Source organism: Colossoma macropomum, unplaced genomic scaffold, assembly GCF_904425465.1.
Source record: "Colossoma macropomum unplaced genomic scaffold, Colossoma_macropomum, whole genome shotgun sequence".
NCBI lineage: Eukaryota > Metazoa > Chordata > Actinopteri > Characiformes > Serrasalmidae > Colossoma > Colossoma macropomum.
In genome coordinates, this window is record NW_023494810.1 from 9,647,199 (window position 1) to 9,672,043 (window position 24,845).

The window sequence follows — 24,845 nt, forward strand, 5'->3', positions numbered from 1 at the left end:
AATACTGTATATAATTACATAATTATATTGAAATAGTACAGCAACACAAAAGTAATAATTTTCAACCTCTGAGAGGTATTATACACTGAGTGGCAACTTCATTAAGTCCACCTCCCTGTACTAACACTTTTTGTCTATTATATCAGCTCTACTTACCTTATAGGAGCACTTTGTAGTTCTACAATTAGACTGTAGTCCATCTGTTTCTCATACTTTGTTATTCCCATTTTCACCCTGTCCCTTAATGGTCAGGACCCTTACAGGACCACCACAGTGCAGGTACTATTTGGGTGGTGGATCATACTCAGCACTGCAGTGATACTGAGATGATGGTGGTGTGTTAGTGTGTGTTGCACTGGTACGAGTGGATCAGACACAGCAGTGCTGCTGGAGTTTTTTCAAACACCTCAGTGTCACTGCTGGACTGAAAGAAGTAAAAAAAAACAGTATCCTGTGACCACTGATGAAGGACTAGAGGAACACAAACTGTGCAGCAGATGAGTAACTGTTTCTGACTTTACATCCAGTGAGTGAACACAGTATTAAAACTCCAGATGCACTACTGTGTCTTATTCACTCATACCAGCACAACACACACAAACGCCACTACCACGTCAGTGTCACTGCAGTGCTGATAATGATCCACCACACAGATAATATCTGCTCTGTGGTGGTCCTGTGGAGGTCCTGACCATTGAAGAACAGGCTAACAAAGTATGCAGAGAAATAGATGGACTACTGTCTGTAATTGCAGAACTACAAAGAGCTCCTATATGGTAAGTGGAGCTGATAAAATGGACAAAAAGTGTAGAAAAAGTTAGGTGTACTTAATGAAGTTGCCGGTAGGTGTAAGTGTCCTCCAAATGTAGCACTGGACCTGTTATTATGCACAGCAGCTTTTCCAACTCACACACGCGAGTCAACCAGTTCAGATGACCTCCAAGTGGGTGTTACTATAAACACTACAATATTTCAACAGTGATGGCATGATGCCCAGACTTGGGGCACTGTCACTGAGACTTTAATTAAATTACCAAATTATGAGGAAATTAAAAAAATCTGCAAACAAGAAAATAGATACAAAATGGTAAAAAAAAGCCCTGTCCTCAATGAACTAATAGAGTGCTGTGAAAAAGTATTTGCCCCTCACCCGAGTTCTTCTATATTTGCTAATGTGTCACATTTAAATGTTTCAGATCATTCAACAAATTTTAATATAAGATAAAGACTACATGAGTAAACATAAAATGCAGCATTTAAATGATATTCCATTTATTGAAGATAAAGATTTATTCAAAACCTATATCACCCATGTGAAAAAGTAATTGCCCCCCTAAACCTAACAACTGGTTGTGCCACCCTTGGCAGTAATAACTGCAATCAATTGTGTGCAATGAGTATTTTACATTGCTGTCGAGGAACTTTGGCCCTCTCTTCTTTGCAGAATAGTTTTAATTCAGCTTCATTGAAGGGTTTCGAGCATCAACTGCCCATTTAAGGTCTTGCCACAGCACCTCAAATGTATTCAAGTCAGGACCTTGACTCTGTCACTGCAAAACCTTAATTTGTTTCTTTTTAGCCATTTAGAGGTGGACATGCTTGTGTTCTTCAGATCATTGTGCTCCTGCGTAACCCAACTGCACTTAAGCTTTAGGTCACAAACTGACGGGCAGACATTCTCCTTCAGGATTTTCCGATAGAGAGCAAAACTCATATTTCATCATTATGACAGGTCATCCAGGTCCAGCAAAAGCAAAGCAGTCCCAGACCATCACCTCCAACTATCACCACCATGTTTGACTGGTGGTATGATGTTCTTGTAGTTGAATGCAGTGTTAGCTTTATGCCAGATGAATATTATATTATTATCCCAAATATACTGGGGTAATGTAGATGTTTTTGGCAAATACAAAATGAGTGTTTGGATTCTTTTTGGTCAGCAGTGGTTTGCACCCTGCAACTCTCCCACTGATACCATTTTTGCCCAGTGTCTTTTCTTATTGTGTAATCGTGTACACTGACCTTAACTGAGGAAAGTGAAGCCTGTAGTTATTTAGATGCCTGTCTGGGTTCTTTTGTGACCTCCTGTATAAGCTGTTGATGTGCTCTTGGTGAAATTTTGGTAGGTTGGCCACTCCTGAGAAGTTTCAATGACTTCGTTCGCATCTGTATTTGAATCTCGTTAGAACCTGGCATCAAGTGCTGCTTTTTGAGACCTTCTAGGCTGCTTCACATTGCCTAGTGTTGTTTAGATTACAGATCTGGCAATAATCATGCCTGGGTGTGGCTAGTGAAGCTGAACTCAATAGTAAACTGAATTTGCTAAACTGGTTAATTTAGTAGCTGAAGGGGTAATTACTTTTAAGTACAGTAGGGCTGAAAAGCATTTTTTCTTCAATAAATGAACTCGTCATTCAAAAACAGCATTTTGTGTTTACTTAGGTTATCTTTGTCTGATATTAAAAGTGGTCTGATGATCTGAAACATTCAAGTGTGACAAATATGCAAAAATAGAAGAAACCGGGAAGGGGCAGCTACTTTTTTACAGCAGTGTAGAATCTACCCATAAGCCAACCCAACGTGATGCACGTGAGAGTCAGGTTTGCTGTCCCCACTCAAGATGACTCCACACCTCAAGGCAAAACGTGCACCTGAGTGCATGTTAATTATCCTTACCTTATGCTCATAGTCCCAGTGTGCATTACGTGCTGGGCAGCATTGACGGCATGTTTTCCCTTGAGCCTCTGCTGCTAACTAAATCAATTGAAAAAGAAGGGCCTACAAATGAAGAGAGCCCGTGGAAAGGCAGGATAAATATCCATCCTGCAAGCTTGCACATCTGTGTTATGCCACCACAACTCTGAGATACGGCCTTTTCGGTCCGGGCGACCGCAAAGCCCTCAGCTCATCATAAATGTACAGCTCCTCTTGAATCATAGATGGCACTTTCGATGCTCTCATTTGAGCCGACCTAATTTACTTGCTCTCTTAAATCTCGCGCGATGCTTCGTTTGGCATTTCCACTTTGAGAGCCACAGTGTTTGGATGCCTTGCAAACCAAATGATTGCACACTGACCAGATTTATCAGGTTGAATCTGAACATAACTAAATCAGTATTTCTGCTGCTTCCGTTCATCCCTTCTTCTGTTGGATGTGAAAGCAGCAAAGGAGAAGATTAATACTAAGTTACTAATTAAATGCACATGTAGAAGTTTCCCCCACAATTTCGATGCACCAGTTGTCTGTTTGACCACTTAAAAGGCCATGACCCACGGGTAACCCAAACATAATTCAGCCAGTGTGCATTGTAGTCCATGTAGTTACTAAATCATAAGCCTAAGTATGTAGTAGGTCTTGGATTTTTACAGGCTAAGGTTACATCAAGTTACCTGTATTAGACATTTACATCACCTCAACATAATAATGTCATAGTCATGAGATATTTATAGCACACAATGTAAAACATTATGTAAAATACTGCTAATTAGCATATGATTAGCATTAGAGTGCAAACTGGCAGAGTGCCAACTCCGTAGGAATGTGCAGGACACAAAGATAGGGCATTACTTTCAAATGCTAAATATAGCTGTATTTCAGAACATATAACCCAAATTCTTGTGGACTCAGGTATCAGTTCATGAGTAAGGAGATCTTGATAAAGATGTTGGACAAATTGCTGTACAAAATTTAAAAACAAATTACCAAGTGCGAGATAAGATAATAAACTGCTAAAAAAACGCAACAATAAATCAGCTCAAAGTGAAAGCAGAAGATGCAAGAAGGGCACACAAAGTCACTGAGTGCATATTGCAGGAGCAGACTTTTGGTCAGTCCAGGTCATTCAATCCTTGGTCTTCTAGGAAGCTGCGCCTTTTTCCGGGTACAATTTTCCCGCAGTAAGATCTAATACCATGCAGCACAAGCAGCTAGTACTGCTTAATCTATCCCAGGGAATAAATAAGTGAGTGAGAGGGAGGGGGCAGGCGATGAGGGAGAGCAGAGATAAGATTGTGAACAGCGCTGGTGGTTCTGTCATGGGACCGCAGAGTCATCCGTCTCCCTAAGTCCAGGGTGTCTCCATGGCTGGGTGAGGAGAATCGGCCGCAGCAATCCCATTTCCCTGCGCTCTGGGGTGCTGTGGGGCTGGGATGCTGGCCAGGGACAGTTGCTTTCTTCAGAGATGCACTAGAGCACAGGTGCCCAACTTTTGGACTGTGGCACAAGAGATGACTAGAGGTTTTGGACTGTGGCACTAGAGGTGGGTCTGGATGTTCATTTGATGACAAAGCAAGCACTGTCCAGAGATTAAAAAAAATGAAAATTTCAAGAAATCACTGACAGTCAGCCCGTTGCAAATGTGCTTCACATTAACTTTTGATGTATGAACTGCATTTTTATGCTGGCTCACACACACATATGACACAATTAGTTGCTGAACCTTCATTTCTGTAGGAGAATCACTGCATCAGCTCTATAATCATAGTGCTGAGCGATACCTAAAAAAAAAATTCAATATTGTCTTACTAAAAAAACTAGATCATCACAGTGCCACCCAAATAACTGCTATGGACATCTGTGGAAAAACATGGTGTGTTATACTTTCAGAATTGTACAACTTATTTGAACCACTAGAACATTTAAGCTGCCCTACTGTCACCCAATGGCTCAATAATGCCTTGTAACAACCCATCATTTTTAACAATCACTGGACAGCAGCAGTAAAAGAGAAAAAAAAACAATTACATGTGAATATTATTTAATATTATTTGGTAGACTAAATTAGTTCTCTAGCACCTGTTTCCCAACAGAAGTGATTATCATCTGCCAAGCATCGACAATGGGATACTTATCAATCTTCAATGATATCTGATTGCATAAACACTGTAAGGCCTGAAACATACTTTACGCAAGGATGCAAACTCCAGTGACAGCGCTCGGCCAACGTACTGCAAATGCTCTGTCCTTCTGTACAAACCACACGTTCTGACGCTGCTGTGGAGGTTAAAACACTCAGTACTGAAGGGGGAAATAGAGTACAAATCAGAGAGGGATCTACTGTTATTCCAACAGCCTCAACAGCTAAACATGGACAGTAGAGTGAGCTGCTTTACCTCTTCTCTTGGATTGGAAATGCAACAATTAATCATATTTTTATCTTAGCGTGAGACTCAACTGCTCGTCTGATATGGCAGTTGAGAAAACACGCTGGCAGTACAAGACCGCTTGGTCAGGCTTGGCTGTCGTTATAGCGCCTCTTGCTGTAACATTATGAAATGCGTCGTGACACATTTTGAAACACAACTGCGCGTGAAACCCCTTCTGCGTAGCTCGAAGTGTCTGCGGTCGCATCCTTGCGTGAAGTATGTTTCGGGCCTAACTCTAAATATATTTGCCTTTTGAAAGCTATCTTCCATGTCTGCATTTGACCCGGACTAAGGCTGCCAAAATAAAAATAAAAAATAAAATTTGTCTTTATTAGCTATTAAATGTTTAATGTATTGCAAATGTCCCACAGCTCTTTAGGAACAAAGAGATATATCTACTTTTAACAGTAACAAGCAGTAATACAGTCTGCTAAAGACTTTTTCTAATTTACTTTCTGAGTCTTGTTGACAGCACTATTCTGGACATATCCTAGTACCATTGTAAGAATGTTTCTACAGTAGCTAATCATCCCCAGTTTGGACGACCAGGTAGGCCGCGTTAGAGCCTGTGGGTCGAGAGCACTGACACGTTACTAATGGTCCTGCTCCCAGCTAACATGAGCTCAAACTGAGAGAGAGAGAGAGAGAGAGAGAGAGAGGGACAGAGAAACAGCCTCTGCATGTCAGAACCATCGCTGACAGCCTTTTATTCTCTCTATTATGTGGGAAGCACAATAACTAGTATTTGTTTGCTTAATTATTTGATAACGCATAAACATAGCTTGTAAAGGCCGTTTTGTTGATGTCCCTGCACTCAATTGTTTTCACTCTCACATAGAGGAGGAGGAATAATGAACCAAAGACAATCACTGTTACATATTCTTCATCCTACTCACCAGTCCCATTTACAAGATGCTAAACTGGTTAAATATAAGTGAATGTGAATAAGAAGTGGACGATAAGACCTGAATTCATCATTTAGTAGCTAAGAAAACTGAAAAATATGAAAGGAAACAGGCATATACTATGCAATATGATGATTTGATTTTGTTATCACAATAAATTAGGTCATGATAGGCTTTTCTGAGCATATTGTGGATGTAATCAGTATTTCCACAATACTCACCACCTGCATGTGTCATTAAAAAGAGGTTTAGAAGAGGCTCTCAAGTGTTGGAGATGTCAAAAGCCATGGTTATGCTGGACAGTCACCTTGATATTTTTTGCACCGGCGTGGAGCAAAAATTAGGCGAGTATGAGCGGTTCTGATGTGATGTGGGCATAGAGGTAAATTTTTAAATGTGGTACTGCTGCTTCACTGTGTCTGTTCCAACTTATTTCAAAAACACTAAATATTGCAATACTTATGATACAGGCTTCTCTGTAACGTAAGCACATTACCTACCATGCTGAAACAGGCTATTAGAAAAAGGTGTTGCGAATGTTGATAGAAACTGATATATGAATTTTTTATTTTTTGCACTTTATATATATTTGTTCCCACCTACCTCTGAAAAAAATGCATGTAGTGCTTTTAACATGACCAAACAGATTATTCAGTTGAGGTGAAGTTGAAAAGAAGGTTAATGATTGAACACTTACTGGATATACAGATCAACATAAATAGGTTAAAAGGTTTACAATACTGTAAAAGCACTGCTGTAAAACCACTAAATTTGAAGATAAAGTACACTGCGAGAAGTCGGTAGAAGAGGCATGTAAGTGTGACACAGTAACAAAGTAAAAAGTGATGTCAGACTGAAAATCTGGGAGCGCTTCCTCAAAGCACCACAAATACCAATGTATTATCATTTTAAGATAGTAGATTAAATTCTTAGTTGAGTTCTGTCGCTTTAAAGGTAATCTGTTTTTAATTTAATAATATGAAAACTATAACGCTGGTGCCATGGATTAGGGATTCTATTTTTATAAAGCTATAGGGTTTACAAAAAACATCTTAGCCCCTGATGCTGTTGATTAAAAGGTGAGCTATCTGTGAGTAACAGCCTGTCAGGCTTTCTCCCTACCTCTCTCACCCCCCTACTTGATCCCTCTCCATGTGTGGTAGCAGGTTGCGTTTCCGCTGCCATAAAGAGTAATGATCTGCTCTAATAGGCAGGAATTCATCTCTGGGGACTTGGGCCGATGAGGCCTGGCTGCAAACACTGGAAACTCTCTCTCAGCAGAAACAAACGCCCTGGATTTTAGAAGTGTTTGAAAAAAAGAGAAAGTACTGGTGCAGTAGGAGGACTCCTATTTAAGTGAAACTTACTTTAGAGCAGGTGATCAATCAAATCAGTGCATTCCTCAGGTTAAAATGGGGTAAATGGAGTGTATCATTCTTCTTCACTATGCCTGAAGGAGGCAGCTGGATCCTGGAGATCCTGGAGAGTGGCCTGAGATCTTAACGAATACAAGTTCTTTGGACTTACCGCTTCGTGCTTGTGTTGACCTATTATATAAACATTACATGCTCTTGGGATGCATCTTAGTACACAAAGCTAAATCATGTTCACTGCCAAAACAAGGTTGCATTATCAAGCCAGATCTATAAATCCAAACTGATAGTAATGCTAATGTTTCAAAACATATATTTAATGTAGCGAATAAAATCTGTCAATAGGAGCAAAAATAATGTTGTGATGTTTGGCTCAATTAACATAAAAAATGTACAGTAAAAAAAGTCTGTGCAAAAGTAAGAGACCATCCTTCATTTATTGCATTTTCAGTCAAAACAGCCATTAAATACAAGGAAAAAAAGCAGAAACCAGATAAAAAACTCTAAAGTTCAGTCATAGAAGTTGGTTGCATTTTCTGTTTTTTTGTCTGTTTGGTTTTTCTTAGTAACAGCTCCTTGACAGCTACACATCCTATCAGACCCAAAGCATTGAGTTGCCTTCACACAGGGGTATGATGGGCAGAAATACCTGTGCATTTTCAAAGATGACAGCTTTAAGTTCTGTTTATCTGATGTTGACAGTTTTGGGGGTCTACTAGGTCATGCACGATTGTTGGGAATCCCAATTTCTCTATATCTTTCTAAAACTTTTTCATAGTTTTAGAAACCTACTTTTTCACTTTTTTCCCTTTGACTTTTTCCTGTCCTAGTGCAAGTGAATTGTCTTCTATCTAATCTCTATTCCATCTCTAATCTTTTATCTATCTAATCTTCTGTACTTAAGAACCGTTTTCACTGGAAATTAAATAAATGCAGGGTGGTCTCTGACAGTACTGACCATAATGTGTTTTTCAGGTTGTTCTGGCTTTGATACGTGCACGGATCAGGGAGGGCCTGATCCCACTTACACTTTTACCAGCAAGGCAATAGCCTGTTATTTTGAACGCCATGGCATGAAGAACATTATGAGCCATCCCATTCAAATTTCAATCAGTGAACTGTCTCCTCCTCTGATAATATCTCTGGCAGTACCATCATTTCCTATCACTTCCTATCACTGAAATTTCTAGACTTTCTATGACTCATGAGTGCTCACCTGTCCACCTAATTTTCACACAGCTACCTACTGTCGCCTGCCAAAATATACTGTTCTCAATTCAGAGCCAGAAATCATTACAATGGCGTTTTATTGCTCTGTGACACTGTACACATTTGGTACAGCAAAAATTGGCAATGAACAGTGACTACAGAGACTCAGAGTGAAGAAACCAACTTGTGGTATCTCAGTGTAGGATCTGAAATGTGGCTGATTTTAGTTCATCAAAGCAAGGTTCCTATCAGGAGGATGCAGGTGGCAGCTGAAGACACTTCTCTGACTGGTCAAAAACTTGTAGAAACGCAAGCAGCCCAATCTTTAAGAATGCAAAGATGAGACCAGGCATACTTTAAAAACTACACTCATTATTGTGTATTCTTTACTGGTATGGCAAAAAAAAGAGAAAAACGAGACATAATTGCAACATGTGCGAGTGTAAAGTGCATAATTTAGAAAAATGATTATGCCTTAGACTAAATGGCTGGGGAAAGTACTCATCATATTTCCAATGCGCTATGCACTTTTGCCAGTCATTTCACTCAACAGCCTAACTCTCTCTGAACAATTCAGACACATTGTTCAGACTGCCAACAGTTTGCATTGCCCACTTGTCAATCAAGAACAATCTTATTGTTTCCCTTATTGTATAGAATCCATGCTAATCTTAGAGCTGCTTTTGGCTGCTATGCCAGCCTAACAAGTCATTTCTTGTCATCCTGCCTGGTGAAGAGTAGGATGGTGACATTTCACATAATAATAAATAAAAAAAAACAGAGTAGCTGTAGTGCTCTGAGCTTTTTAATACGCAGGTGAAGAATCCATAAAAAAACAATTTTTTAAACCATTACCGTAAACAAGCTCCAGGGAAAGATGCTGACGCTGTGAGTTTTCGTGTTGATGGTGGCCTAACTAGGATCAGGATTTGCCTTCATAACCTGCAGCTTTACAATAAGGAGTGACAGTATGAACAACACATCCTCTACAAATCTTAAACGTGCCACAGGAGTACTCACAAGTACTGTACTTCAACCAGCTGCTTCCTAGAGTTGTGCTACTAGGGCTGCAACAACTAATCAACATCTATAATAAAATAAATAATCAGACACAGTTTGCAACAAATTTCTTATCAATTAGACACAAAGATGACAGAAATAATCTGATGTACAGAAGGATGTTACATTGAAGTCTTACAACAGTGATGCATCTCCCAGAAGAATCTCCCTTTTAAGAATTTATCTTGGAAAATAAATGGTTTAGTTGCTGATGGCTGTTAGCAAGAATGACAGCAGGGAATCCTGGCCTCTAAGACTTTGTAATAATAATTAAATATTTTATTACGATTTTTAAGTTATTACATTTTGAAAACTACTTAGTCTGAAAGAATAAGCTGAAACCTTATTAACCCCACAAAGCATTTGTTTACTTCTGTTTTGTTACTTCTGCCTGGCTAGGTGAAGCTGGAGCCCACAACTCTTTTCAGGTAAGCATTACTATGGTACATACACTAGTAAGTGTGTATCAGTATTAAAGGGAATATCTGTTTGATGCTGTGGTAGAGCGGCAAAGGCAGGTACATTTGTCCAAATTTACTTGGAATAATATCTTTGTACATGAACTGTCATTCTAACAATGTATTTTCCTTCTCCGATAAAGTTGCCATTTGGAGACCAAAACACATTCTTAGAAATGAAAGTCCTTAAATGGTTCTTAGTTTGGATCCTATGGTTCTAGCCCACATCTCTCTCTCTCTCTCATTCTCTGCCCTACAGTGTCTTGGCTGCCAAAAGCCAGAAGTAGATGGTCAGGGATAATTTGGGATGAAAGTGACAATACAACATGTTGGTGATGGTACCCATCTATGACCATGTATATAATCACTTAAAGGAAATAATACTAAAGTAATGTAACTTAAAACATCTTTAAGTATTACAGTCAAATAATAAAAAAAAAAGTATTTTCAATTCAGTACTGTAAAATGTCAGAAACCACCCTTTATTTATTTACGTTCCAGGCAAAATAGTCATTAAGTAAAAGTTATTCATTTTTCAGCAGATCATATAGAAAATAATTCACTTTACATAAGGGAAAAGTTGAAGTAAAATAAATTAAAGAGAAGAAAATTATTTAAAAATACAGAAAAACTGGCGCTCTTTCCAATCGTTTAAGACCTGGTAGACCACCAAAACTGCCACGATCAGATAAACAGCACTTAAGGATTTCATCTTTGAGAGAGAAGAGAAAATCAAGCTGCTTCAGATCTGAAAAAAATCCACAGGTGTTTCTGTCCATCCTTCCACTGTGAGAAGACAACTCACTGCTGTGGGTCTGAATGGATGTGTAGCTGTTAAGAGGCCCTCAATGAGAAAAGGAAATAGACAAAATAGAAGAACATCTGCAAATCAAACAAGAAGCTGCTTGTGTTATCAAAACAATGGAATGACCATCCCAGAGTCCAGACCTCAACGTCACTGAATTTACCGAATGCAACCAACTTCTAAAACAGAAAAGGAAAAGGAAAAGAATGGAAACTGTAATTAAGGCAAAGAATGGACACTAAACACTGAAACACAATGTTCAGATTCAGATGTTCAAAAAATATATATTTTCTACTTCTTTTTCTGATGCCGAAAACAAATGACTTATATTAAATGGCCGTTCTGACTGAAAATAAAACCAAGTCTCTGACTTTTGCATAGTACTGCACATTGCAGATAACAGCTGATTTGGTAATCTACGTATCGTATGTGCCATACTGTGGTTTTATCATACAAATCATGCAATCTCTAAAGCCTTTCCTTAAATATTCTATGAAGCACAACATAAGATCATCATGCTGAAAAATGTGGCTTCGTCCTGATCTATATTCCCCTGCACTCATCTGATGCTGCTGCTTGCAGCTAGCCCTTGTGTAATCAATCACGGTGATGGTGCAAGAGAAATGTAGCAACTTGCAATGCCATTAGAATAACTCACCCTGAGGCCCCCTCCAACTGTCCACACTCTAATCACCTGTGCTAAGAATATTGATCTATTTGTATTAGTCATCCATGATTAGAAACGTGATCTGTATTTGCATTAAAGGGTTTAATATGAAAATTATACAATAACTAGATGATTCAGGTAGTTTTTTTTTTTATTTACTTTCTAACCCATTTTCACCCTAAAAGACAAAATGGTGACACTTCCGGGAAGCTGAAACCCTTACTTAAACTTTTAAGACCCAATGCTGAAAGTAAACCAACTGAACATACTTTCATATTATGGACCGGAACTTGTGACCATCCTCTTTTTTAGCACAAATTCCAGTTATCAAAACCAAATATTTAATATAAAGATAAAAACAGTGTGGAAAACACCCAGCACCATTCCTGGATTTGCTGGACTGCTAAAAATCTGCTATATTGTTTCCATATATAACATATGTACATTATACATTATTGTGCTATATATATATATTTATATACATATATATATATATATATATATTATATATATATGTATAATTCTACATTATACAGAAACAACAATTTTCATGGCTCTAGCATTTACAGATATATTACACTTAAAAACAAATTAGGGTTACAATGTCTTTATATTTTAAAATAAAACAGTAAGTTATTTTAACAATTACACCTTCTTGAGCCTCAATTTAGTAATACTGGTTTTTAAATCTATTATATAGAATTCCAAGTACCACAGAAGTGCTCATCCCCACAGTCATGTTTGAGTCACGGTGAGTGCCATATTTTGAGGTAAAAAACATGTTTTTCTGCAATTTTAATTGCAATAATCTATAAATGACTATGAGATATATTATTTAAATGACATAAAGAAAACAAATGCCAAACAAATATAATAAAATATATAATGAAAGTTGTGGTCCCCAGAAGTCATGTAACTGGTGTTACTGCGTAAAAAAACTCTTAGTTTGAAATAAAAATCACACTGGTGACATCACTTGACTTCCACAAATTTATTAAATTACATATTTTAGTGGATATTCCATGACTGACAACATGTGGTTTGATGCTCTGTAGCAGCCATTTTGTAAAATCCATTTTTCATTAAAAATGTCACTGGTGTTACTGCCTCTAGTATTACCTTTCTTGTGTGTAACACCAGCGAGGATTCGTAACACCAGTGACACCTATGGACAGATAGAAAAGTGGACGTTTCTGTAAAATGACCCATAAATATAAATAAAATTCTGTTAAATAACAAAAACAAAAGTGTCTTACATGTTACATTTGAAACAAGTGAATGAATGTGTAGGTTCTGTCACACTCTTTAGGGACAGGGACAGGACACACCACACAGTGGGTCAGTCATTGATGTCCAGTGCATATCCCTCTGCTCGCAGGTAAATGGTGAGTGATCTACCTCATTCACACTGTGTCTCTGGCCCTTAGCTCACTCTGTGTGGAGCTTGGCATGCTAATCACAGGCCAGGTGCCAGCACTGTGTCACCTCTAGAGCAGATTAGCATGGGTTGGCACGGATACCAGCTACTCGGCACATAGTGGGGGATGGCGGACACCTCCAGCATGTCGCTTTGAAGTCCTGCCACATGGCATTGACCACACGTGTGTGGAGATCGCCACAACATGTCCCAGAGCACCCACCTGGAGGAATGTGTAAAGTGGCATGCAGGAGTTGCACACCTGTGTCCAGCTGGGAATAGAGCTGGCCACATACTACACAAAACAGCGCTCTTAGGTAAAATTCTCCTGCAAGGTCATCACAAATCTGGGCTTGATTTTTTAAGTGGTAACAATGATGCTAGCGGGCTAATTTAGCAGTACGAATGAACACTTACCAATACACAGAAGTGTGAAACAATGTTTTATTATTCAAAAACAACCAAAGGAAATCTTTTCGCCACTGTGGGTTAAGATGGTATGTACCTGATGCAGTTTGGTTGACAGACACCTCCTCTTCAGATGAGCTAATGAGCTAATACTAGAGCTTACCCTCAAGAGAAACACAACAGCTAACACTAAAGCTAACCATAGAAAGTAATATTACAATTCAAGACTAGAGGTAACCCAGGAAGGAAACACTACAGCTGACACAAAAACTAACCCTATAAGGTATCACTACAGCTAAGACTATAGCTAACACTAGAAGGTAACACTAAGGTTAAAACTAGAAGGAAAAAGTACAGCTAACACTAGAGCTTACAAATCTTTGCAAACACACTTAGGTTAAAGAATGTGTGCTTCATATTAGCCAAATTAACATAAAATTCATTCAAGTTAGACACTACACTGTCTCTTGTTGCAACAGTAATAGGTGGCTAGTCTTGCAGGACCAGACATAATCTTATACTGAGAAAACGTTGTTGGCTAATTGAATTGGTTTTCCCTTGCAAAAGTTTCTCATGGTTGTACCCAGACATTCCCTTTACGGGACCATGGCTGGCCCTGCAAGACTAGTAGCTTAGGTAAAGGTCTTTCTGGTGATTTAGCAAACTCAGTAGCAGCAATGCAGTGTCACATGCATGCAAGTGTATAAACACTCAATAGGCCTATTTTTTCAAATGTAAGCAAACCTCTCACACCGTACTGTCACAAATGCACATAATCCAAATGACTGCTGTGTTTAGTAAAAACAAATGATTAGCTGTGTAGCTGAGTGCTGTATACATTATGTTTATACCGGGCCCATTGACAGCAAGCAGAAGGTTGCTCACAGATTCATCCATAATACAGGACAACACAAATATGAACCCTTTTCATTTGTCTACATGTGACATTTCCTGATAAGCCCAGTTGGATAGCTATTATAAAGTAAAGCCCCCAGCAACAAAGCATTGTTATAAAAAATGTCCCTGCTTCAGCTCCCTGAATGTAATTTTTTTCGGTAGTTTTTTGGGAATTTTTGCCTCAAGGCCTCGTGAGGCAAGGCTGTATGCTACTCTGAGCGATTTGGAAGAAGGCTCTTTATACATTATCGGAGTATTAGCTTTTAAAGGTCAGTGGAAACTGAAAGCTAGCCCAGCAATCCTCTGTAGGGTGAACTCTGCTCACATAAAGGAAAACTGTTTGAAAATGTCAACCCTTGGATACTAGTTCCTTCTGTATTTCTCTGATTTGTTTAGACACAGCATCTATTCTACCATATTTCCAAAGGAAGCTGTAAAATCTTTAAGTTTTAACAATATATATACCTCATGAAGCTGATTGAGAGAATGCTAAGAATGTGCAAAGCTCAAAAAACCAAAGATGGCTGTTTTGAAGAACCTAAGTATAAAACATATTCTGGTTTGATTAACACTTTTTTGCTTACTACATAATTCCATATATGTTCCTTTATAGTTCTGATGTCTTCAATATTATTCTACAATGTAGAAAATAATAAAAATAAAGAAAAAACATTAATAAGAAGGTCTGTCCAAACCTTTGACTTGTACTGTGTATATACATTGGCCGATACTGATACATAGCTGACTGATTCTTCCATCTCTGGTTCATTCCTAACAATGGGCCCTATTCACCAACCATTCATCATAAGAAGACATTTCTTCTTAAACCCCACTTACCCAGCTTTTACGAAGATTCTGACATTCACCAATGCTTTTTTATTCAGGATTTGTTCTTAGGTAAGAACAGAATCTACACACACGCACAAAGGTGCAAACAATAGAAAAAAAAACACACAAACACTCCAAGATGGACGAAGGCTTCACTTCACAGAGGAGTAAGCTCGTACCAAAGAAAGGTAGAAACATCAGTTCAGTGGTACGGATTTTAAACACCCAGTGGAATGGGAGCAATGAGTGAATATGAGCGAGTTTTCAGTGCGGCTGGGAACACTGTTAAGGTCTCTGCGTACTTCTTGCGAAACGAAATTCTTGAGAGTTGTGTGAAGCTGAAAGCGCCTTCACTTTCTGCGGTTTCGTGTTGCCTGTCGCGGATGCTTCACGTGACGCTATGAAATTTTATTTTATGAAAAGTTTCATGACTGCTGGAGAACTATTCTTTCACAGTTCTAACTATGGCGACGTTTGAGTTCAGAATACTGCCACCATTTAAGGTGGAACAGGAAAATTGAAAGCTGGTGAAACAGAAAGCTAACTTCAGCCTCGTCCTCTTGTGAACCTAAATATAAGGTAACCTGTATGTTTTGGTGCTCAGTACTAGTTAGCATTACCGAATAACAGACTTAGCATCTTACATTTAGGAGGTATTCATTGTTTATTTAACAAATGCATGTTTCACAGTGAAATATTTGTGTGTCTGCCGAAGCCAAAGCTCCTCAAAGTTGTCCATCTTTGTTTAATGACACGCCTCTTTTTTACTGGCTAATCAGAGGCTCTGTCGCGTAGCGTCTTCGCCCGCGGAGTTTGCCCAGCTGCCATGTGCATGATTACTTTTTTGCAATATCGCCCAGCCCTACTGTGAATAGTTTTCTTGACCAAACAATGAAACATTTATTAATCTGTTCTGTAAAATTCTTAGTAATCATAATCAACTAGCAAGGTTTCACTATGACATCTAATGTTTTAAACATTTCCTTTTTCATAAATAAAAATATTTAAAAATAGGATTATGCAGGCTATTTACATAGTAACAAAGGCTTTTTAACAGATATAAAGTAGTATAAAAAACAGTACCAGTATTATGTAGACGTTGGAGCTGGAGATTCCTTCAGCCAAGTAAAAAGTCAGTAGATAAATCTAAAAACATGGTGCTTACAGGTAACACTCACCCATGCAGTGGTGCAGCAGATGCCAAAGCTGTAGCAAACATGATTTGAGTTGCTTGAAACCTGATTTCCAGACTCCCCAACTGCTTTCTAGGAAAAGCTCAGTGGTGCATGCTGCGTCCTCACCTCACCTTGACTTAAGCTCTGCCCGTGTCCAATAAGGTCAGCAAAAGCATAAAAAAATCACTACCACATTGCTCTCCTCTGCGAAGTAGCTCAGTGTTCACAATGTTAGCGTAGCAGTGGCGCAACACTTCAGGGAGATGAAATGCCAAAGCTCTCAGCTCTGCTATATGAGGTGAAAGTAGGTGTGATTCAAAGAGCACCTTTAGCTACTGATAAAAGGGTGTAAAATGCTATTTGTCATGACAACAATTCTACAAAATACAGTGGGGCTGTGAGCTTTGCACACTACAGAGCCTCACACAATGTATTCAGAACGCTGGAGAGAAATGGAAAAATCAATGCAAGTAAGGTTTACAGTACATTAGTTATAAGCTGTTATTGTGCAATGCAATGATTGTGTTTATACTTTCTAAGTTTCAGTGAATAACAAACCTGACCATCATATCTGCATAGCTATAACAGTTTTGCTTGTGAATCAAACTATTCTGAAAAAAATATTTCACCCCATAAATAGAGTGAATGAATGTCTGACTAAATGTATGAATGAACATATGAATGAATACCAAAAGCACTCAGTAACTGTTGGTCACAGTGCTACCAGTTTTAGATGTTAACAGCTTAACATATATATATATATATATATATATATATATATTTTCAATGTTTACCATGTCCATTCTTTGTCTTTATTACACCTTCTATTCTTTTCAGGAGACTTGCTTTCAGTTTTACAAAGAAATCTGCAGGGAAGAAATCTGCTTTTTTGTCTATTTTCTTAGTCATTTTCTCAGTAACAGTTTCTTGGAAGCTACACATCCTTTCAGACACACAACACTGAGCTGTCATCTCAATTGGAAAAATAGACAGTAACACCCGTGAACTGTTTGAAATCTAAAGGAAGATTTAAGTACTATTTATTTGATGGTGACAGTTGTTAGGATTCACATTTTCTCTGTGTCTTTAAATAACGTTTTGAACATGTTTTGGAAACATCTAACATCATCATATCTAATACTTTATCTAATACCTAATAAACTTATCTAATACCTAATAAACGTAAATATTTTATCTAATCTCCTCAGAAATAATAACTACTACAAAATACCAAGCTGTTTTGTGGCTATTTTGACTGGAAATAAATAAAGGGTGGTCTCAGACTTTTGCACAGTAATGTATATTCTCCTCAGCCACCTCTTAACTATATACTATGAACAACATCATTTTCAGCGATGAGTATGTAAGGTTAAACAGCATCACAAAACAAATCCAAAACCACTTTCACGCTTTGCCGCAATCTTTTCAAAGGCAGACGCATTATCATCCTAACAGTGGCACACAACACAACAGCTCACAATGGAGTCATCTGAACAGAGGCCAGGCTGTTCTAAAGCTCCTTACATGCCATTTCTCTTTCAAAGACGAAAGAAAGCTTATTATTGTGGTGACTTGAAACATGCCTGTATACAATGGGTTATATTGTAGTACACAGTGCACTCCAGTATATTACAGACATACAAGGCTATTCTGTGCTATTCTGTGACACTTTGGCATCCACCTGGAATCCATAACTGAAAACATTACGCAAAAGTACATTTTCACAGCAAAATGTGTTAAATGGTTTTAGATAATATGCACCAATTTATAAACATATTGTGCAAATGAGAAACAAGCATCAATTTGTGTACCAGCTGCTTTCAACAGCCTTCTGGTAAACAAGACACCTATTACAGGGAAAGCATATTTAACGCTTTTCTTTTTAATCTGGGACCATGAATAAATGTGTCAGACCGAGTGAGACTATTTGAGGTTGTCAGTCTCAGAGGAGTGAGGGTGTGATGATATTTTAAAAGTGCTTGCGATGGGCAAAAGGTAGTATTACAATGGCAAACACTGGGCTGAAAACTAGTTTGTGAATTCTGCCATGGTAAAATCCACAAAACTCATTATTGTGGCTTCAAATGTATGGACATTTCTTGTTTCCTAGCACATTTTAAATGTCTCTTAATGCAAAACACCCATCTTACCTTAGTTTTGTTAAGACTACTTTGTTTACAAATGGTATAAATCTAAACACACAATTTAAACAGCAAAATAAAAATATTCTCTCTATTGATGAACTTGCGACAAACCTAAGATACACAGAAAATGAAATTTCTGTGCTTCACTTGCTGTTATCCTGTTAAAATTATGATAAATTATACACCGATCAGGCATAACATTATGACCACCTCCTTGTTTCTATGCTCATTGTCCATTTTATCAGCTCCACTTACTATATAGGTGCACTTTGTAGTTCTACAGTTACAGATTGTAGTCCATCTGTTTCTCTGCATACTCTGCCCCCTTTTACCTTGTTCTTCAGTGGCCAGGACCCCCATGGACCCTCACAGAGCAGGTACTATATGGGTGGTAGATCATTCTCAGCACTGCAGTAACACTGACGTGGTGGTGGTGTATTAGTGTGTGTTGTGCTGGTATGAGTGGATCAGACACAGCAGTGCTGCTGGAGTTTTTAAACACCTCAGTGTCACTGCTGGTCTGAGAATAGTGCACCAACCCAAAATATCCAGCCAACAGCATCCTGTGGGCAGCATCCTGTGACCACTGATGAAGGACTAGAGGATGACCAACACAAACTGTGTAGCAGCAGATGAGCTATCGTCTCTGACTTTACATCTACAAGGTGGACTGACAAGGTAGGAGTGTCTAATAGAGTGGACAGTGAGTGGACACAGTGTTTAAAAACTCCAGCAGCACTGCTGTGTCTGATCCACTCAGACCAGACTAACACACCACCACCACATCAGTGTTACTGCAGTACTGAGAATGATCCACCACCCAAATAGTACCTGCTCTGTGAGGGTCCATGGGGGTCCTGACCACTGAAGAACAGGGTTAAAGGGGGCTAACAAAGTATGCAGAGAAACAGATGGACTACAGTCTGTAATTGTAGAACTACAAAGTGCACCTATATAGTAAGTGTAGCTGATAAAATGGACAATGAGCTTCGAAACAAGGAGGTGGTTTTAATGTTATGCCTGATCGATGTACTTACATTATATAAACACATTTGTGATTCATTTTATGCCAGTGTAGAAATATATAGCTTTGAAGATTTGAATGTAATGATCCTAATAAGCCCTCTGGAGTCACAAAAGGAATTAAATTCATTCTCAGATTAGGAGGTGGAATATTACTGTGTTTACCTTGACAGTAGGTTTTTTGGTGGAGAACCCTCGGAACCATCCTGAAACAGAAAGATAAAATGCATTTAGTTAACCAACAGCATTCAACACTTTAAGACACAACCTCAAAATAACTGAAGAAAATAAATAATGTTATTATTATTGTTATTGTTATTGTTCATACTAATATTACTAATACTAATTCAATACTAATATTAATACTACTACTAATAATAATAATAACAATAATAATGTTTACACCGTAACTAAGAATAGAACTAGGAACTAAAATATGAAACAGTATATTTTAAAATTATTTTAAAATTGCCTCTCTATCTCTCCCTCTCTCTCTCTCTCTCTCTCTCTCTCTCTCTCTCTCTCTCTCTCTCTCTTGTCCTCTCACATGGAAATTCAGCTCAAAAAGTCAAGAAGTATTGATTTGATTAAACTCACAGGGACATACAGGAGGACACTAAAGATCTTTAAATTAATCCTAGTATTTCCATTTCCTGGACGATTCCAAACCTTTTTAATTCTACAAAGAACTAAGAATAATGAAAACAAAACTGATTAGCAATAGCTGAAGCCGCTTTAGGGCTTTCAAACTACATCTAACATCAAATCCCTAAGAACATTTACCTGTTAAATACAGGCATCATCTTAAGCTACAAGAGGGTCTTGCAATTTGCAATCTAAAGTTCTCAGCTTTGAATACAACTCAGTGTTTTTCTGTTACACCTCATTTTAAGCTGCTGACAGATGATAAGCTTTTTTTCCACTTTGCTCACAGTAATGCAACACTGCTACATCATCAAGATGCACTGTAGATTAGCAGGAGCCTTGAAAAACATGCACCAGTTTATTTGATTTGCTGTATCTCAATTTAAAACAAAAAAAAAGACAAGATGTGAGAAAAAGAGAGTGGGTGCATGAAACATTACTGTCTCAATAACCAAATCAAGTTCAACCTCAGCAGAAAGCTAAAGAGTAGAATTTAAGGAATACTTTTTGTAAAGGTTTGTTTACTAATTTGGAGCACTGATAAGATGTGGGATTTAATTTCTCATCCATGCCTGTACGAAGTGAGTCATTTCTTGCCACAAGTTTTGCCTAGGTTAAGCAGTAGTGCACACAACATGTGTAGGTTTCATTTGAACTTAGTAATAGGGCTAGATTTGCTTCCCAAATGCTTCTTAATATTAGGCATACCAGAACAAGTTATACCAGAGAAAAGGAATGGAGGAGTGAAGAGTCTGATGGATATGGATGACGAACTGACAGAGGAATGGACACAGACAAAACTGACAGAGAGATGGACCAAAACAGAAAGAAACAGCCTTTGGCCACGTGGAACACATGAAGGCAATCATGGACATCCCTCTCCATATTTTGAACCGTATGTCATGTTTCACTGAAAGACCTTGCCTGCAAGCCAATGGCCAATGCATACTGCCATATCGACGCAGCTGTTTTCTGTGCAGGTAATACAAATAAATAGGATCAAAATGTGGAATAAGTCAGACTTTAAGGGTCTTACATAAAAATGATAAATGTCAGCGCACAAGACTGTATATCCACAGATCCTATAAGCCGACCACACGGCCAACCTTGTTCAGTACGAGCAGGGAAAAGCTGCCTGAGCCTTCCATATGACTCGTATTCAAGACACTTAAGCAGTAGCTCATATAGTGAGAGCCACCAGATGGCTGCTTAGATCGTACAGATGACATCTAGAGCCAGCGACACAAGATGTCTACCACATACAGAGGCGAGATATCTGAGCCAACAAATATACAATACTTCCAAGATCTACTGTAAAGAAAACAGATGTTTTCTGTGAGATCTATTTGAGCAGTGTTGAACACAGCAAGATTTTCAGGAGAACAATGGCCTAAACCCCCAATTTACAACATAACATTATTAGTGTTAACTTTTAAATCATTATGCCTTTTGGGTCAAACTAACTTATGCCTTTTGGAGTTAAAATATTTCCTTATTTTTCACAGAATAAACACAAAGAGAGAATAACTTTTTGTTCCTGAAGTCTACTTGAAATATCTGTATGGCCTTATGTAGCAAAAATTATGCCTGAAAAAGACTGAAAAGCAGCCTAGGCTAAAATGTGCGGCAAGAACACTTCACATGGCTTTCATGTGAAAGGGTGGGCAAAACTGCTGTAGGCTCAGTGGCCAGTCATGAGTACGTGTTCATGGGTGTCACATAATCAGCATGAATTCAGAAAAGAGTTATCATAATACAAATGGTCTCAGGAGTGAACGGTAAATTATGAAACTTCACACAGTACATCAAACTCTTTTATTTCAGACAACAAATCATTTATTTCAGAAAAGCAAGGAAAATTTAGTGATATTTCTATGATATGAGCTCTTTAAGTGAGAAGAGCGGCGTGACAGTTTTTCTCCTGTAAGAGACAGACTCATAGGGTAAGAAATATAGTGATATAAAATAGACTACAGTGGCTAGCATACCAATGTTCAATCTAATTATTCTCTGTCTCAAGTCTATACCGTTCCATCTCAACCCTGGCAAGAGTCATAAGACACGCTTCATCCAATACCATACGAGTATGAAAGACTAAAGGACTCATTCGAAATCTAATTCAGCCATAGGTTGATGGTTCTGTTCAATCTCATTTATCGATTTCTCCATTTCAATCTCATTGTCATTGTCTGAGTCTGCCTTTGTATGGAACAATCCATCTGGTCTCTCAGACTGAGTAGTCTTACTAAAACTGACAATGTTATAAACATACACCATAACTAAGAACTGAGGGGGTTTCTCATGGTAGGATCACTTTTGTCATTTAAAGGAGTGGTCAAAAAACCTGCATCTACCTAAGGCCTAATCATTCGTAATTAAATGTGACTTAAAGTAATTAATAATGGGATAGTCTGAATTTGACGCTGAAATGTGAAAAAAGACAAAGTGCTAACACAGCAGAGGGGTTTAGAGAGCAGATCAGAGTCATATCAGGTTTGGGTAATGTTATAAGGTAAACAAAAGAGGGAGAAAGAGAGAGAGAAAGAGAGAGAAACAGAGAGAGAGAGAGAAGGTGAAGACCTAATTCAGGTCGCTTGACTAGGAAAGATTTCCTGTATTGACTTTGAAACGTCATGCTGGTCCGACCACGCTCCTCTGATGACTTAATGCATTAATGTGGTCATTTGCTACCGATTGGCTGTGACAACAGCAGAAAATATTCATGACCGGCTGGCTAAACTGAACGCACCTGTGGCCATCTGTCCCAAACAGGACACAGCACCTGTCGCATTAATCATCTACAGTCCATATATGTTAGTGCTCTTTCCTCATGGCTTTTGACCAGGGCAGAGATTAACTACAAAATTAAGTGGCTGCCAGTCAGCATCAGGTGGCTCTACTATCTATATCTGCTTAGTTACTTGAACTGTGGAGTTAGCAAATGTCATAGATGTGCTTCAGAGTCTAGACTGAGCTTTTCTGGATATACAGTGGTTCCAGCATTAGTCAGGATTTAAGAGGAATAATTCACTGTTAAATGAATGTCAGCTAGGGCCAATTAGCCTAATGGATATAAAAGTCCTAATTGATATATTGGTTGACTTAATAAAATCAGAAGACATTAAGCTTTTTATAAATGTATCGTTGTTCCCAATAATCCCACCGATAAAGCACCAACATTGTACTGAAGTAACTCTGATGTGAACATCACTCATTTCTGAGAATTTTTGAACGTTTCATGTTCTTATGCCACTCTTTACACAGCCTGCTAAAGAGGCTGTGACAAGCTGCTCCCCTTTGTTACAATATTGTGAGCTGACCTTGTAAAACTGAACACAAAACACCACTAAAATTTGAAAAACTTGAATTTATCTTGAATCTTAACATTAACTATTATTATTATCTATGACCGTTAGTTGTTTATTTTTTGATAAGAATATACTGATTTTATGGATTCCCTGAAGTTTGTGGCTTGTTAAAATTAGTAATAAAGACAAAATATTCATATCTGTTGTTCCCTAATGAGATCAAAATCAGGTGGTCCTTATAAACATTTATTTACTGCTTAATATTGTATTCTTCTGAGGTATGTCCACTGACTATCACGTCATAAAAAAGCTTGCAAAAACCGAAGCAATAATCGTGCATGTTCCACAGGCTAGCTATGGGCAACAACCTTGATTTATTATCACAGTGCTGGTAGATGGTGTGGTGAATCTCCCATGAAGGAGACATTGGGCAACCATACAACTGAGTCTAGCGTGAGTGACAGCTGATGAAATGCGTCGTCTGTCTCCCAACAGGGTTTCACTAGAGGGAGTTAGGCTGTCAAATCTCGGCTGTTATTTGCAGTTACGATGGCAGCATGTCTTTCATAAAGTGTGGCTTGTTCTCTCACACTTTCTGGACCTGAGGGATGGCCCGATCTTTTCCTGTTTTCCCCCTTTTCAGTGCTCAGCACTTCAGCTTTACTTAATTTCCAGGCCAACAAATGTAGAATAATTTCTGCAAAGCTAAAATTATTTTACTGATTTTTCCAACTGGATATTGCTTAGGCCAGAGAAAACGTGTATTATGGTGCAGTCTGTAAATAACTGGATAGTGACAATATTTATTTTCATGGGTGTGTACACAGCTCCCATCAGAGAAATTGGCAAAAAAACAGCTTTGCCTTCCTGAGCAGTCCAATCTGCCAACCATCCACTGCTTCAGACTACCAGCCAATGACAGATCAGAGTCTGAAGGTTTCAAAGGGTTCGATTTCACAAGGATCCATTACTCCCAAAGCATGGGACCGCAAGCAAACAATCAATGCGCTCAGAGAACTGCTCACCCCTGGAATCTGAGCTGTGATTATTCCATGCCCTGAAGCCAAACCTACGCTTATCTCACCTACTGATTCAGAGCTTATCCACTGACCTGCAAGCACATTCTATTTGTCGAGCCATACACCGCTTATCATCACAATATGGGACTACAATGAAAACATCTGATTGTGTTTTGTTCTGCTAACTTCAGATCCAATTAAATTACCACTTTTTATAGCATTCTAAACTTTATTTTAAAGAATAATTTACTTAAATCTAACAATCTTGTGGGTGTGGCAGTTGCTCATTGTGTTTTACACGGCTCAGTTCTGGTGGCACTGCTTCAAACTAATTCAGACCATCGTGGCACAATGACGTTA

At 38.4% G+C, this 24,845-nt stretch overlaps 1 protein-coding gene across 1 annotated transcript in view; it reads right to left on the reverse strand.

Annotated features, from left to right (window-relative positions):
- dock3 (dedicator of cytokinesis 3) overlaps nt 1-24,845 on the reverse strand; it is a 201,097-nt gene that overhangs the window by 128,930 nt on the left and 47,322 nt on the right. The window contains 1 exon segment of the mRNA XM_036559488.1: nt 19,679-19,719. Within this exon segment, the coding sequence (XP_036415381.1) occupies nt 19,679-19,719 (41 nt within the window).